General features: G+C 38.6%; 1 protein-coding gene across 1 annotated transcript; it reads right to left on the bottom strand.

Moving 5' to 3' along the window:
• Positions 1-2,929: 2,929 nt before the first annotated feature.
• Positions 2,930-9,889, bottom strand: LOC147905057 (peroxisomal membrane protein 11-5-like). The gene is made up of 8 exons (XM_087389760.1): positions 9,760-9,889; positions 8,165-8,408; positions 7,910-7,984; positions 7,677-7,751; positions 7,333-7,413; positions 7,171-7,227; positions 3,479-3,631; positions 2,930-3,204 (listed from the first exon to the last, which is right to left on the bottom strand). Exons 2-8 carry the CDS (start codon positions 8,354-8,356, stop codon positions 3,166-3,168), a joined length of 672 nt encoding a protein of 223 aa, XP_087245886.1. The 5' UTR covers positions 8,357-8,408; positions 9,760-9,889; the 3' UTR covers positions 2,930-3,165.
• Positions 9,890-17,278: the final 7,389 nt, after the last annotated feature.

Below are 17,278 nucleotides of genomic sequence, written 5' to 3'. Positions count from 1 at the left end.
ACCTTCTCATACTAAATCAATTGTGGTTGTTTGTTTTAGGGTCTAAGACCTCCATGCATTTAGTAGTGTATATGATGTGTTAAAACCTTTATTTTGATTTGTTGTTTGAATATCTAATAGCAATAGTATATTGTATGAATCTAGGAAAGGGGAAAATTGATTTCTAATGGGGGTTGGTGCAAGCACACAATTCTATAACTTCATGCTTCTGCCTTGCATGTGTGCACTTCTTTATGAATGGGTGTTTCTTATGTGTTCAGTATTAGGAGTCTCTTATAAAACAAGTAGTGTTCTAGCATTCATCCACTTTATCTTTTTTCCTTTCCATCTTATCTAGCATGAATGCACTTTATCTTTTTTCCTTTCCAATTGGTACATCGCCTTTTATTAACCCTAATGCTGATATGGTAGATTTCAAAGACGTGTTTAAACTTTTCTTATCAAGTTCATTTGTTTTTTTGCTATTTGAACTCTCCAATTCTTTTGCTTTTGGTTCTAGTGCATGAGAATTAGTTGTTTTGATTTCGTTAGTAGGAATAACTTGGTTATTGACTAGAGCTTTTGGAAAGGATTAAGGATTCTGGTATTCACCTTTATTTTGTGTCATTTTCTCTTTGTCTCTAGTAGTAGTGAATACATCATAAGGGTGTCATGGCCCCTTCCCTTAGTAGGCTAAGAAAGTAACATCGCCTCCCATAGTTATTATACATATTTGTTCAATTGAGACACCTTGTGTTGCACATCCTATTGGCTCGCCTTATATCTTTGTCTAACTGGGAAAGTTCATATGTCTTTTTGTGTCTAGTCTATTTTAACTTAATATATTTATACGGAGTAACTCTTCAAATATTTGGATAGTAATTATAATCATGTGTCTTGATACTAGTGTTGTTATACTTAAGCCTTTTGCATTTAGTATTGGGTATTTCATTGGTCTAGCATTTGAAATATTATTTATAAAAAAATATTACAAGTAGTTTTATGTTGTTGTTGGAAATTTGAAATATTATTGTTGATTTCATCTTGATTGGGTTAAAGTGAAATGATGGTTAGACATATTTTCAAGTAATCAATGTGTAAGTCATTTGGAAAATATCTTTTTGAAGGGATTTGGTTTTAAAGAATATATATATTGATGACGTGAATAGAAGTTAAACACCATTTAAAAGTGATTTTAAGCAATTATTGCAAGGCACTCATTTCAAGTGTTGTATGAACATTTTAGTCATTGCTCTAGCAATTCAAATGTGGCATTCTATGTTTTGATGTGGACTATATTACAATCATAAAGACTATATAAGTTTGATCCATGTTTTAGTATCTAAACTTATATACTACAGGAAATATTGAAGATTAGCCATTGGTTGACTGAAAAATGTTTGAAATCTTGATTAAAATTTATTGCTAACAATATCAAAGTAGTAAAAGGTTTTTGGAACTAGTAGTTGCATCTAATCTACAAACTAGTAAAAGGTAACAATATCAAAGTAGTACAAAGAGCTGCATTACAAACTTCGAGGCTTTCAGGCTTTTGCAAACAATGACAATGAGTGACTACTATTCTCGACATGATATGTTGCTAAGTTAGCAATCGTTTGTAATCTAAAAAGAGCCTCCTTACTATCAAGGCCTTTTAGAATTCTACTAGCAAAAGAAGAATGAGTGATTATTCTTTCCATAGTGATATGTTGCTAAGAAATGAGATGCAATAGCTCAAGTTGTGGTTTGATTGATTTCTAAGTACAATAATTGTGCTAGAATTTGATAAAATAAAGGAGAAGACAATCAATCAATCACCTTTAGTTATATTGACATTCATAGTCATTAAGCTTGGCACTTGGTACTGCAAAGATCTTATTATTGGTAATGGAGAGTTACTTGATGATCTTATTTGAATAAGTGTAATCATGTTGTATGCACTCCTCCAATATCTACGTAAGGTTTCTAACATAATTCTTTGTGCAACTATATTTGGAGCAACAAACACTCAAATTTTAAAGGTTTCAAAGAGCTTTAAAATCGTGGTCACGATTATCTCAATTTATATTAGGAATGTTGGAAAAATACACAGCCCATTGTCCTTTAATATGCTAGGTGTGACCATAATCACTCGAGTTAAAGTGAAGCAATAACGGATCAATTGTCACTTGTTCTTACAACTCACATTTAGCAAATTCGTTACGGCAACCAAGTATTCGTAGTCCTATTCAAACTTTTTATTTGTATAATTTCATGTTCTTAATTTTATAAATTGGGCGCAATCTAAATCTTTTTGATGGGTGCGTCATTTGTATGAGCAAAAACCTATGAGCAAGTTTATCCGAGCGTGTTTTACAACAGATCTCAAAAATAGTATTTCTTTAGGAAACATGGTTTTCATACTTTTATTTTCACTAGAACTAGATCCCTTAATCATAAAAATATACAAAATAGTCACTCATTCACTTTCACATAACGCAAATTTTATTGTTCATAGACATCCTTTGTTACCTCTGTTATTACCTAAAAAGAGTTTCTTTAAGAAAAATCTCTCGTAGTCACTCCAATTGAGTCTGAAACATGGAAAAAGATTAAAAAATAAAGCTAGTCTTGGCAAATTGAGTAGCATTCTTTAGCACTGAAACGCTTCTAACTTTCAAACTTTAAAGTTCCTTTGTCACAATATATATATATAGTAAAAGAAGCTTGCTCTTTAATTTTTCACACCCTCTCTCTCTCCCTCTCTCTCTCATGGGAGCAAATGGATAACATGGGGATGCCAAAAAGCTGTCACAAAAGGAGTGTTGGTTGCATGGTGATGTGCAAAAACCTCTCTCTCTCTCTCTCTCTCTCTCCCCCCCCCCCCCCCGCCAAACCAAAAAAAAAAAAACAACAAAAAAAAAGTAAAATTCCCCATAGGTAGCACAAACGGAATACAAAGACTACCAACTGAAGCAAACTTAAGCATCTCATGCATAATGCCAATAAATTAAATAAAGCATTGATCCAATAAAATATTTTTACTGTTCTTGGTTCTTCCCGGACAGTGAATGCAAATTAAAAACTCTCATCGCATGAACTAAGCCCTGCCACCAAGGGAGATCGAACAACATAGAATAGCCAATAGTAAGACCATTTCTGCATCGATAGCTTGCCCTACGTACAACACTCGGTAGATCTTGCCAGTCATTTGGCCTTCTCCTTTGGGGATTGAGGGGTAAATAACTGCAACATCCAGAAGTAGAATCAGATGCCTGCTCAGCATGCACAATAACTTAAGCTCTCAATACAGAGCTTCTGAAGTTTAAACCAATCCATATGCAAGCAGGTGCACTTTTTCATTGAGGAAAACCTTCTTTGATAAGATTTCTGTGCAAGCAGGTGCACTTTTTCATTGAGGAAAACCTTCTTTGATAAGATTTCTGTGCATAAGTAACATGAATGATGAAAGCATTCTTTTGAAACCACAAGATCTATAATAGATGGATAGATGTCAAACCAGATAACATGAGATCAAGGATGACAAAAACCCAAATGCTCCAGTCACACGTGGTGTAACTTTTTTAGGTGCCAACTGGAGAAGTCCAACTGCAACAACTATATCCAGCGATGCCTTGGCCAAATTCAGCAGCTTCTCTTGCTTCTGCTTTCTCTGCACAGACAATATGAGATGCCTTAGCAATCAGAAATGCTCACAGGTAGCTTTCAATGAGGTAGTCAAAGTACTTTAAAGATTGATTAACGGCTTTACAAGGCTTACTTTTGTGTTCTTTAAGATATCAACTAAAATATGCATGTGAAATAAATATGTATATGTATTTCAAATGTATGTTCCATATACACTATATGTCGAAAAATTGGCTGATATATATTTCAAAGGTTCTCAGTGTGTGTGTGTGTGTGTTCTCACACACACACACACACACACATTTCCCTGTATCGGTTTAGTTGGATGTAATAGGAGTCCCATTGGTAAACATTTTCATATTGAAATGTTTTTGAAACTTGTGGAACTATTTCCACGGACTGTTTCATTGTCCAACCGTCTCAAAGGAATATATAGATTTGTACTAAATATCTGCCAATTTGCCAAGTACAGCCATTGGTGGATAGCCCATAAGACAGATTTATATGCCCTACTGGCTCATAATGGGCCAATGAATTTACAGCTGCCCAAACTGTTTGTGAAAGGAGGCCAAAATGGTCCATAGTACAGCAATGCCACAACTACAACCATAACCACACGCAGCTTAAGAGACGAGAGGCATCCACGTGGCCATCTCAAAGCCAATGCACAAACCTCAGGATCCCTGTTAGAGGAAGTACAGCTCAGAGTTAAAGCAACATTCTCGATAAGAGAATTTTTTTGTAACAAAGCTATTAATGAGAGAGTCCAAACAGCAACAGACCAAAAGAGTGACAAACAGGGGCCGAGGCCCATGACAAGGAGTAATTTGATCCTCCAGTTGGAATCATCCACTGAAACCAAATCTAGGAGTCCTCAAGGCAAACCATTACAGGCAGTGCAACGGCTCATGAGACTTGGAAGCTCAAAGACAGCTCAGGAACTCAGCAGCATGGCCACCACAAGAAGCTTTAGAGATGGAAGGCATCCACAAAGCCATAATGGAGTAATTCAGCTGTGTCTTACACTCGATGCGATACTACCCAACCAAGACGATGTCTCGTTCCATAGTATCCCTCCCCCCTTGATACATCACCCAAGCTAGGAAGTCGGTCTTGCTACCAAGAATGGTAGTTGAACCTGTGAATTGATCAATTTGCGGGTCAGCACCTTTAAGACACCTGGTAAGAGCACGCCCAGCCCATTCTCCAAAAACATCAATCCAGTACACTATTCGAGAATGAGTTGCTACCATTTGACAAACACAAGGTACAGCATTGACAGTAACAACCCTTCAAACCAACACAAACATGATGCCAGTTTCAAAGGACCCTCATTGCAAACCTTAATAACAATGGTATATAAAACATCTTTGGGGTAATAAAAAATCACTTTAGAGCTTTAGCCCACATCATCAACACAATCAAATATGGCCAATATGACCCTAGATTATCCGTACCAAGAGTGACATTTTCTGTGAACGTAGACTATCTGTATTATGTATTTCACGAAACTCCATGGATGAAGCTGTCCAACCATGCGCCCTTTGGCTCTTGCAAATCACTCCACACTGCAGCCTTCCCTTGCTGATCTCTAGTATGTTACCAGCCAGGACACTAAAATGCGTTCAACCGTGCTCACCATTACTTGCCGTAATATCAGTATAACAATGCCTCTTCTCCTAGAAGATCCAAGCACTCACTGAAACCCATTATTTTGCCCAGGGCATGCGAACTAGCAGCTCAAGAGTGGTGCTTTGGTGTGGAGACCCTGAGAGAGTTCAGTTCCTTGGACGAATTCGACACACACCAAACAAGAAGATAGTAGTCCCCTTTGAAGAGCGATTCACCATGTATCACTTACAATCCCATTCAGGTGATGACCCCCTTCTGTGCCTCATCGCATGTGCCTTCCACTCTCTCATTCACATTTTATTTCCAGCTTCCCTAAATTACTAAGCACTGTTTTGCTCAAAATAAATAAATAAATAAATTACTACGTGCTGTAGCGTGTTCTCTATCTAGACCTAGCCCAATGGTCCACATCCCACAACCTATAGTAACTATATAGTCAACCATCTAACCTTCTGCTCAAGCATTACTATATCATTTCATTTGACAGTGCTACTTAATATGAGAATCCTTACGTCGTTGGCATGCAGTCCTGTTTGAACGTCTACCACCTAACCACCTATAAAACCTCATGAAGCTAACCTCTATGTTTGTCTTTCAATGCCCTAGTGCGCTGTCACATCCTGACTCCTCTTCTATGCCTGCTGCCCTGCACGTTCAATTTGTAAAGTGCCAGACCTACTCAAGGTTGCTTCTCAAAAACAATCGACCATCTCAAAGGCTAACACTCATCCACAAAATTTGTAAAGAAAAGAACTAGATCCTCTTTCGAATGTTCATGTTTCCACTAATTTGTAACAATACTTGAACCCACTTTCCCTCTCCTCTTTCCTCCTCCAATAATTTGTAACCAAACCCACTTTCCCTCCCCTCCTCTTTCCTCCTCCAAGGTGGGGGAGGGGGAGTCTCATGCAACAAAAAAAAGGCACAAAGTCTGGCAATGCTACCCTCACTGCATCCACATGAGGCATAGTAACCAGAGAACGGAAAGAGGATGGGGCATGTAACCTTAATGCTCAATGTTCCCAACAGAACGACACCACTCAATCCCACTCACATATATAAAAACTTCGAAATCAAATTTTAAAACCATCTTGCATAGGCTGAAACAAACAAAGCATCATATGTGATGTACTCCAGATAGGAGTGACCAGATAACGGAAGTTCCAAAGGAGCTTCCAAGGTCCAAAGAGCCAGGAAGACATGAAAACAGTGAAGAGTAATCAATATGACAGGAAGTGCAATGCTTTTGAAATTCATGAATTAACAATACTGTATGATCAATTCTCAAGGGTAGATCAAGGTGAAATCTGCAAGAGAGGCTTAGAGCAACTACATCAGACCAGCTTCTGTCACTGTCCTATATCCTAACAGTAGTCTAGTGTTCACATGTATCATAGCCTCGTTGATCATTTCTTTCATACAAGAGAAGAGCTAATGTGGTTGGCCTCTTTTTTCATTCTGTTGCCAATATATATGGTTGGATAAGGTCCTAAAATGCCATTTTACGCATATACTCACACATATGTAGATGGATAGCTACATACAAAGGTATAATTATAGTCATGATCTTTAATATCTAATAGAAAAATGAGACTATATGCACATGCACATATTTGTATGCCAAATGTGCTTCTGATAATATTGAATAGAAAAATGAGACTATATGCACATGATATTTTGCATGTGCCCATACATGTGTTGTGGAGAGGGTGCACTCACCTACATTATACCAATTGAGAGTATTGTAGTTTGGTTGGTTTGTTAAATAAAACTGAAGCACTTTGAAGTGGAACCGTCAAAGCAACCCATTCCATGCTAAACTTTAAAAACCTGTTTAGAGCAATTGAAAGAGCAATTGAAATACAAAACATGGCTATTTAATAACATCTTGCTTAGATGCATGTGGGCAAGATAGTTGCATGAGTTACTCACAGATCCTTCCTCCTTTCCATCCTTCTTATTATAAAGCAGCCGTAGGAGTTCACAGAACTGCATATACAACCTGAATTGGTTACTTCAAACAACAAAACATGGTTGTCCTATAACCCAAATATTGATAAATCAAATAACAATAAAGAGATGTGATAATTTCACCTCAAGTAACGTGTTGCTGGTACAACCTCCCAAGAAACAGTACAGTGAAATCTTGGAGATAAGATCTGTGCTCTCCTTGTTCTGAGATGATTACAATGGCAGCAGAGTTTAAAATAAAATTATCTGGCATGCAAAGATAAGAAACCTCCAACAACTAAATAGTACATCCACTCTTGTGGCTCACGTCACTGCAACATCCTGTGCTCGACAACACAGAAGTGTTTATACAAGTTACAGATATTGAGCAATAATATCATCAAACACAATGGACTGAGGAAGAGAGGGGTAAGAGACAGGGAGTGAGGAGGAGGAGGAGAAGAAGAAAATCAAACAAGATGTTCCACCTTGTAGATCCCCGTCCTTCCAGCCCAGACAACTTGATCAAGAGCCAGAAATGTAGCCATAAGTGAATGTTTAGACTGTCACAGCCAAACAAGGGAAACAGCTGATTATGCAATGGCCAAGGACTAGTCATGACAAAAAGTATGGAAGATCGAAAGGAAAACGCTTGCAAACAAGAGGTAGATGCAGAGAAGCCAATGAGACAAAGTCTCATACATTTTGAATATTCACTTGCCTTTCCAAGAAGCACCAGTGGCAAGGGTGTAGTTGTATCATGTGGTTTCAACAAGCCTTCTAGCTCATTAACAAACTGCAAGGATTGACATAACCTGGTCATATTTCTTTAAACTAACATTAGACGCCTTTGCAATCAAGACAAGTTCCAATGTTGTCAATCTAAGGCAAAGCTTGAAAAGTCATATAAAATAACAGGTTTAAGGAGATTGCAACAAGGACAAAGGAGTATCGTGGAAAGAAACTTAAAACCAACCTTCAGGAGCCGGAAAACCTTGCGAGCTAAACTCGTGGTTTTATCAACCTCTTGTGCCACTCCAGGCTCGCCACCATGAATAAACTTCGAACCATACTGAATGGCCCGACATATTTTATCTCTTGACTCTGCTTTGCTTAAATAAAGCCTTAAGAGGGAAAAATGTGCTCTTGTGACATCCAATGAATCCATTGCTCCAAGATGTCGACTTAGTGAATTTAGATTTTACAATGCTCCATAAATTCTGGATGCAAACATTTATGCTAACTGAGATACTACTAAAAATAGTTACACACTCATGATCAGAAACTGGAAGTCTTTTACTATCCACTGCTCACAACACCAGCAGTGACCCTGAGGACGGAGAGAGCGCAACCAACCCTCCCTCAGATACACATAAACTTAGTTTCTCAGTGGCAAAGAACAAAAAGAAAATGTGAACTTAAAAAACCAGGCTTTTCTCCTCGGAACAAAAAACAAAACAGAAACAATCCTTCAGCTCCTTGTTGCCCAGCCATACTAAATTCGATTCATTTCATTTGTCTTTTTAAAACAATATCGGATTCATTTTAAGAATGATAGGCTATTGCCTGGTATCTATGTCTCCCAGCACTTGGAGAGTGAATGTGCAACAAATATAAACACCAAACATAAACAATATTCATTAATCCAATGAAGCATCTATCAAGGTGGCAACTGAGCCTCAAACACCAAAATTTGTCCGGTTAATAGTTAATGTGTTCGCTTGAGGATTCAAGGAGAAACAGAGGGATTCAGCCAGTGCGTTAACCAGATCTTCGGGAGCATGGCGACAAGACAAAATCTCTTATGTATGATTTTGCGTCATATCTTCAGTGAACACCTTAATTATTTCCCGTCTCCCGTACGCTTTACAGCAATTGCTTTAAGTAATTCAGCAAAAAAGTTAATTACGTTTGCAAAAGAACGAACTCGATTGTATCTCCACAAGAGGCCATATACAGCAAGGCGCTTTATTCATGGGTCTTCTCGTGGAGAAAAACAAGAGGCACACAGTAGATACAGAAGCAACCTATCCCAACGCGTGTGCACTACCCGTAGCCAGGGCAGGGATCTTACTTCGCAACAGCAATTACGTTGCATCTAATAACTCTAAAACTGCATGAGTCTATTTTCATAAAGTATTACAGGCAAACACTACAAAGGGATAAAAACGCGGACAAGGCTGATCAACTCTGCATGTTTAAGAGCCTCTGATATAGATTCAAGTCGAATATGGAATAAGCTATACCTGCCACGATCAAAACTAGACTATCGCGTGCCTATGATAAGGAACTGGAGGGTGGAGGGAGTCACTACAGTGAAAACCTTCGTAATCCCAACACGCTAAAGCCAATTACATAGAAAACTCCGACAGAAGAAAGAACATAGGAATTCTGAGCAATTAACGAAGCTAGCGATGCCAATTTCGCAAAGAGAAAAGGTTGAGGGCGCAAGAAGGCGCAACGCAATTTCTAAGAATCGAAGTCGAGGAGGGGAAAGATGGGGCGGATGGAAGCGAGCAAATGTATAAACGATGGGAGCGAGCAAAAGAAAGGAAGGAGGGCGTAGCTTACCAGGAGGGGGCGGACGCCATACCCGAAAACCTCGAGTGAAGAAGACGACGACGGACGAAGAAGAAGGACTGACTTGGCTGTGACTGCCAAATAACGCAAAGGAAATGAATGCCACTGAACGCAAGCGTGGAATCGTAGGATTTCTATTCAAAACAGCCTAACCGCACCCTTGGCGTCCGCCGAGTTCCGGCCGCGAATCTCTCTACCTCCTCCTTCCACGTGGCCTGCCCACGTCACCGGTCGACCTCCTTCCACCTCACACCCGTATTCATGCGTGAATGCGAGGATGGCTGCCATGTCACCCTACGGAGGTCTACGCGGTACCCCCAAACACCAGGGACGCCCCCAATTCGATGCTTGTCCTTGATGCAGGAGGGGTATGGGCGCAGCCTCTTAGGGCCTTAAAAGATTGTGAGTTTCCAAGCCCCCTACAGGGACAGCAGGCTGCCACATGTAAAAACATAAGTGAGTCCACCATTCCACAACACCTAGACAAACATGGGCAGGCAACACGCCTTGCACAAGCATATGGGCGGGCAGTGTTTTAAGAAGAAATTTCAACCATTTTTTTATAAATGCGGCTTAAAACCAGCTACTCGTGACATGTAGGACCACTAGGCTACTCGCAAGCACATTTTATGAGTAAATTTCCCTGCCCGCCAAAATGGGCTTGGTGTGTGCTGCCCCTTAGAGTTGAAACATAAATGGTATCAACACTTGAAACCATGTGCAATGTCACACAGTCTACACACGATGACGACTATTCTACACTGGCGCATTGGAAAAACCTCTCACACTCTCAGGAGAAATATCCTTACACTCTCTTTAGGGACTTGCACTCACAAAACATGGGTAGTTAGTATATGGGCAAGCCGTGTTGGTGAGTTAATAAAAAACATGCAACCAATCGAGTCCCAAAGTACATGCTTGCTTCCCTCTAGAGACTCATGCACACCGAGAATCATGATCACTTATCAGCCTCCAATGCCATACATTTGCCAAACTAGTCCATGAAGTGGTACTCCACGTGGTATGTTATGCACCTACCTAAGTCCTCCAATTATGCTACCTCTCTTTTCCTCTCTTTTTCCCAATTAGCCACATGGCTTCCCATTGGGAATCCCATCAAGGGTCCTCCTTTGGATGACTCACTCCCCATCCACCTCTCATTCCTTCCATCCATTAGCTAGGATAGAGAATATTTTTGGACACTTGGAGTGGTTCGCTCGTATCTCCACCTCATGTTTGCATCCAACACCTTCTCACCCACACCTTTGCAATAGGCCAACGTAATGAAAATGGCCTATTATTGAAAGAGTCCTTTTTACGTGTGCCTTTGTCCTTGTGGTGCACGTTTTGCATTAAGCAATTTAACCACTATCCTTTTTTTCAACGTAAATACAAAGCACTCTTTTTGTATGTTTGTGAATTTGCATTTATAGTCATTTTTCTATTTTTCAAGATATGCATTGTATATGAAGAGCATTAAGCATATTGAAACACTATCCTTTTTTTCAATGTAAATACAAAACATTGGTTTTGTATGTTTGTGGACTTAGAAGATTTGGACTTATAATATAAAAAGAGTCATTTTTCCATTTTGCAAGATATGCGAACCTGATCTTGTATATGAAGTGGAAGCATCAATTTAGCATGCTCTATTGTGGACCACAATCCTTCATCACAATTACTTGTAAAAAAATGACACATATTAATTAGATTTTAATAAGATTTATTCTATACTAGTTCTGAACCCGTGCTTTGCACGGGCATTCTCTCTCTGAGACTCTCTCTCTCTCTCTCTCTCTCTCTCTCACACACACACACACACACACACACACTTCCCATGTCTTATACATGCACACTCATGATGCCCACACAAATTACACTAGGATTCTTCCCCCCACTTTAATTCATCCCTCGTGGATGTGCACTAACCCTATTCATATGTGTTGCATTGAACTTCAGAAGTACTTTTGTGACTCATGACATTTCTTTTAATTATTTAAGAGTCCATAACATTTAGAATCTGTATATAGTTCTAAGTCTCTTTAGTATAAGCGATAATAAGCTAGGGAACACAGTCATTACTTGTCTTCCCACATGATGCCAAATTTGTTTTAACAAATGGTTTTCTGTGGATGGTGACAGGTAAGTGGACCCTGACCTTGGAGCCTGGACTACTTGATGAATTCTCACACACACACGCACACACACACACACACACACACACATGCGCACACACATATGCACGTACGTACACACACACACACTTCTTCTTCCTCTCTCTCTCTCTCTCTCTCTCTCTCTCTCTCTCTCTCTTCTTTTCTCTCTCATTCTCTCTCTCTCTCTTACTTCTTCTTCTTCTTCTTGTTCTTCTTTCTCTCTCTCTCTCTTCCCCTAGCAAATGCCCCATCATCCCGTTGTTGACAAACCTACCTTTCTACACTAGAGTTTGTACATTTGAAACACATTTATATCTCTATGAGCTAAAGCTTTGTTGCTTTAATCTATTAAACAAGTGTTTACTCGTGGAATCCTACTTTGTTTTTCGCAAAGCTGCCCAAATAAGTTTGAAAAAGTACAAAAGATGACAAATGTTCCATGGCCAAGCTACTTCGTACAAGTACTTGCATTACTGCTCTTTTTCATTACTATTGATTGTTGGCTTACAAGGGCAAGAGTTGGGGGCTACAGTGTAAGCTACTTAGAGACACTTATACCTTCACATTCATAGTAAATTGATGACCCAAAAGCTATATTTTTCTCAAGCTATAGTAGTTGTAGAGCCAAAATCCTTGAATCAAGCATGCAACCTTGTTCTTATGGTGGAAATCGAGGAAGGACACCCTTGATCTCAAAAAAGAAATCATCTAATTGAAAGACATAGCTTCATAGATGGTTCCATTAATGAAGCTATCTTGAGAGCCACTTAGATAGAAAATACACAATGATAATCCACGTGTAAGAAAGAGGTAAATGAACTCAAGCTAGATTGTAACAGAAAAGATGGCAGCAATAGAAGGTATGATATGAAAGAAGAATCGGCAACCATGATTCAAGAAAGGGAAACTAACAGCTTTGTAGTGAAGATCTACAAGCAAGAAAGACATGAGATGAAGAGTGCCGATTATGGTGGTAGAGAGAGGTATTACACCAAAGGAACGACCTATTACTATAGTTCAAAATCAAGATCGAGAAAAGATGAATTGAAAGAGTGATTTTGCAAAACCAGCTAGGATATTGAAAAATTGAATCTTGCACCTATCTAGATCTAGTGCTTGTTTGAATCCTACTCCTGGATCCGAATATACTAGTCTAGTCTAGATGCGGACCTCAATTGTATTTGGGATAGGATTAGTCTAGATTCGGCTCAAGTTTGGGTCCCATTTATTTTGAGTCCATGTTTACTTTTAGGTTGTCGTGGTCCAATTCGTTCCCTTTTAAATCTGGCTCTCCTCAACCAACCATTGTCATTCATTGTCAACCAACTGTGGCTACTTTGGCTAGTTTAAACTCCAACCAGAAAAATTATTCATACTTGGTGGCTGCATGACTAGTCTAGTCCTAGGTCTACATCTAGGTCTAGGTTTTTGGGACTGGTTCTGGTTCTAGTCTAGTTATGTGGGTCTGGTTCTAGTCTGGGACCTATTGTTTGGGTCCTAGTCCCGGGTCCTAGTCCAATCTATGTTTGAGGTCTATGTCTAGGTTTGGTGAGAGCCCACACTACCCACTACAAATAAGGGCTCTTTCAAGCCTCTTCAATGTTGGATGACCTCCTAGAGATTCACCTTCAACTTGGGCTCTCTTCTAGCCAACTCTACCTCTTGGGGCACTTGTTCTCAGCACATATCCCAACTTATCAACCTGGTTGCAAATAGGGTTAGGTCGGTGGAGCCATTCCCACATCACCATTTAAGCAAAACAATTTGAATATTTTCCCCTAATCTACTTTTTCATCAAGATCCTATGTCATTGGATTGCCCAACTTCCCCCCCTTGCTTGCTTTGGTCTTGCCAATTAATGCAAGGATCATTGAGGAGTCCTACTCTTGAGCATATGTGAAAGGTAGAAGGCTTTATCATTATCATGACTTTGGACCTTCATCACTCATAGATTTCTTTCTCCACATTGTTCTTCAAGCACACATGCTCCTAGCAAGTTTCTTTTGGTGCCTTTTGGTTCACTCATAGTTGAGATCATGTAAGTTCATGCCATTTACTTCGGCTTAATCTTATTTCATTTCTGAAGCTAACCATTCCATGAAGCTAACACCGGCATTGCAAAGTGTTGATATTTTTCCATTAGTTTTCAATTCCATGGTGAACTTTTTGAGCCTTTCTTCTATAGCCAAGAGATGTGTTTCTTTTGGATCAACATTGCTCATCGTTAGATGTTGCCGTCCATTGTATTTACCTTGGAAGTAGGGTTTCTAATGCATATGTACCATTATTGAGAGCCTTTAGTTTCATACCTCAGCAAAGAATGAATCTCCATTGAGAATACCTTTGTAGATCTTCGAGGTTTTTTTTATGTGTAGACTTGTTAGAACCTTTGTCTTACTTTTTGCTAAGGTCTTATCAAGATGACGTGAAATTTTTAAAAACCTTAACAAGGTATCCTTTGTTAAAGATAAGATTGACTGCCTTAGTTGAGCACTGTTTTGGCTTGCCTGTGATCACAAAGGGTGGGGGGCCTTATCATTCCTTTTTATTGGTTGGTTTTTCCTTCTTATTTGTGGGCCTTAATGGCTCAAGCATATTTTTCATTGGAAAGATTTTATTACTGGAAATTCCTTACATATTTGTTAAGAACTTCGTTTTTTTGGGTTATTGATCACCAAAGTCCATTATGGCAAGATTTGGCATACCATTATTCATCTCTTGAGAACTAGGAGCCTTCTTTTGCCATATTTTTGGGAGAAACGTCAATCTAGAGAGTGCAATTTATAGTCTTTCTTTATATGTTTTTTGCAAAATCCCAATAGGAAATCATGTATGGGATATTCTTGGAGAGGCAAGTTTCATATAGACGTGTATTTTTGTGACTCTATTTCATGCTTGTATCTTCATGGCATTTGTGATGTGACATGCCTATTATTTCTCCAGATTTTGTAAAAAGAGTAGACATCTAAGCACCTACAAAACATACACATTAACATTTATGAGGCCACCATAGCGATGCTTTCCTCTATCACGAAATCTGAGGATTTGGTAGAGCAACCACACCATCATGGAAGCCCCATACTAGTGCAAGAAGCTTAACAAGTAAGCTCTCCATTGGCAAAAATGCCGATTGGCACTATCAAAGCTAGATAGAAAACATACCAAAGGTACAACCCCAAAAACCACCAGTATATAGAAAGCATGATGGAGTAGGTGTTGTTATAAAAAGAGCATTAATGCATGAATTGCTAAAGAAAGACGGGGCTACTTTAAAGTGTGCAATAGATGTTGTTGCTTTGCTGCAAGCCAACTTATCTCAGGGAGATGTAGCCTCTTATGCATCCAAACAAAGGGAAGTGCTCGTGTATTTTGGGAGATAAAGATAGGACATGTGAATAGGGAGATTAATTGGAACTATGAATCTGTTCCAATTCACATTCCTTACATGTTTTTCGTGGTCACAACCCACGTGATCCATTAGGGCATGCTACCAGCAGACACTTATCATGCTTTTGTGATGCCTGCATGCATGGGATTTAGAACAGATGTATCAACAAAGCACATCTCGGAACCTTGGGATTTTCACACATTGGTGCCATTTCCAGATATAGAGCCTATTGCAGATGAGGAAGATGCGTCACATCTACAACTTTTGAAGGCCATTATGATGTGTTAAGCAATGCTTTGTGTGTTGGTGACACTTTTGCAGTCAATGCTGAGATCAACAATGTCAAGGGTGTATATTTTTCTCATATTTTTACTTGCTTAAATGCATTGCAACAAAAGAGAATTTGATGAGGAATATGTTGATGATTGGGGAAATATCATTCCGAAGGGGTGTTAGGTCATAAAGGGACAATTCTACAAACAAACAGATCACTATTCCTTTAAATTTCTCATGACCACTCCAAGGGTCCAAATACTCTCACACCTTGTGTATTCCATCAAGATACCCATGGAGAGTATCAAAAAATGAAGTTTTATTTTTCTATCACTCCAGAGACCTATAAAGCCATATATAATAGCATGCCCTTTGATGTTGACATGTAACAATTAGCTCCTCATATGCCACGTAAATAGTAAGGACTTTCTTTTGTTTTGGTGATGAGTTGTGAGAGGTTCTATTTGCCTTACCTCTACATAAGGGATAATGATTATATAGCTATATTTGAAATGACTATTCCTCACTTTCCAATGGGTGTATTGATTTCTCTTATCAAATGGCTGTTTTTAAGTTTCATATTCACCTAGGAACTAAAGATAGTATTCCTTTGCTAAGGTAAGGATTGTTTTATTTAAAACAATAACAAGACTGTCTTTTTTGAAACAATAAGGACTGTAATTTAGAATAGTAACCACTACTCAATAAGGAATCTAAAATTTAAGCAAGGAAAATATAATTAATATCGGATCTAACAACAAGCAGTTGAGAATTCAGATTTCATATAGCAAGTAGTTACATAGTTAAAAGTCCTTCACAATACTCTTTGATTCCATTGCTGTGAAAAATAGAAAAGAAGATGAATCCCCAACAACATATTCCCCATGATATTACTTATAATACAAAAAAGATCATGCAGACCAAAAAAGATGTTTGCAAGCAATTGCCACAAGACTATCGATTGAATAGAGAGCACTACTCAAGACATCAATTGTTGACATACTTGAAAGCATGCCTTGCTTACCTCCTTTCTTAGAAACTAGGAGGCATTGACAATTTTGTGGGAAGTTCCTTTTCTTTAGTTAAGTAAACTCCATGAAGTCCATAGCTAAAATGTTATTTCAGGCATTATAGAGTAGGATTTAAGGTCTATTTACATCTTTAGACCTACAAAAGTTTAGACCTCCCAGACAACTTGTATCCACCAAATTCTAACAAAAAATAAACTCAAGTATATTTTATTGTAAGCGATGGAACCTCAGATGCAAGAAAGTTGTGTGCAACTGTTCCTCACAAATATTAAAGTGCAGTGTATTCAGTGCAATCTATGAAAGAAGTTAATATAATCAATACACTGTTTACATAGACTGGACATAAAGTAGGTCTCACTCATGTACATTGTTTCATGAACCAAAATTTTAGAAGTTGTCATAAAGGATTTTTTGTTTAAAAGATAACCCATAATGGTACACATGATAACAACATTGAATAACAGGGAGAACTTAACCCCAAGGGTTTTTCATTTTAGCCATTTTCTTAGCCCTTTCTTTTTCCTTACAAATGGTTTCTAAAATCTTGGTGGACTCCTCATCATGGAACAAGTCATGCTTGATTTGGGCTGTGTATGCCCTAGAGCCAAACAAAGAGCCATGCCTGTTCTTGCTCTATCAGATATGATTGCATTTCATCCGAA

This window comes from Dipteris shenzhenensis, chromosome 2 (assembly GCF_047967505.1).
Source record: "Dipteris shenzhenensis isolate YYH24624 ecotype China chromosome 2, Dip_SZ_1.0, whole genome shotgun sequence".
Taxonomy (NCBI): domain Eukaryota; kingdom Viridiplantae; phylum Streptophyta; class Polypodiopsida; order Gleicheniales; family Dipteridaceae; genus Dipteris; species Dipteris shenzhenensis.
The sequence above is the reverse complement of the archived record's forward strand: the minus strand, read 5'-3'. Positions and strand labels throughout refer to the sequence as shown.

What these genes read in the sequence shown, in the direction of transcription:
- LOC147905057 (XM_087389760.1), bottom strand. Translation starts at nt 8,356, where the DNA reads ATGGATTCATTGGATGTCACAAGAGCACATTTTTCCCTCTTAAGGCTT. An exon ending in AGGTTTTCCGGCTCCTGAAG is followed by an intron (nt 7,985 to 8,164) that starts GTTGGTTTTAAG and finishes CAATCCTTGCAG; the next exon opens with TTTGTTAATGAGCTAGAAGG. An exon ending in CCAGCAACACGTTACTTGAG is followed by an intron (nt 7,228 to 7,332) that starts GTGAAATTATCA and finishes TTGTATATGCAG; the next exon opens with TTCTGTGAACTCCTACGGCT.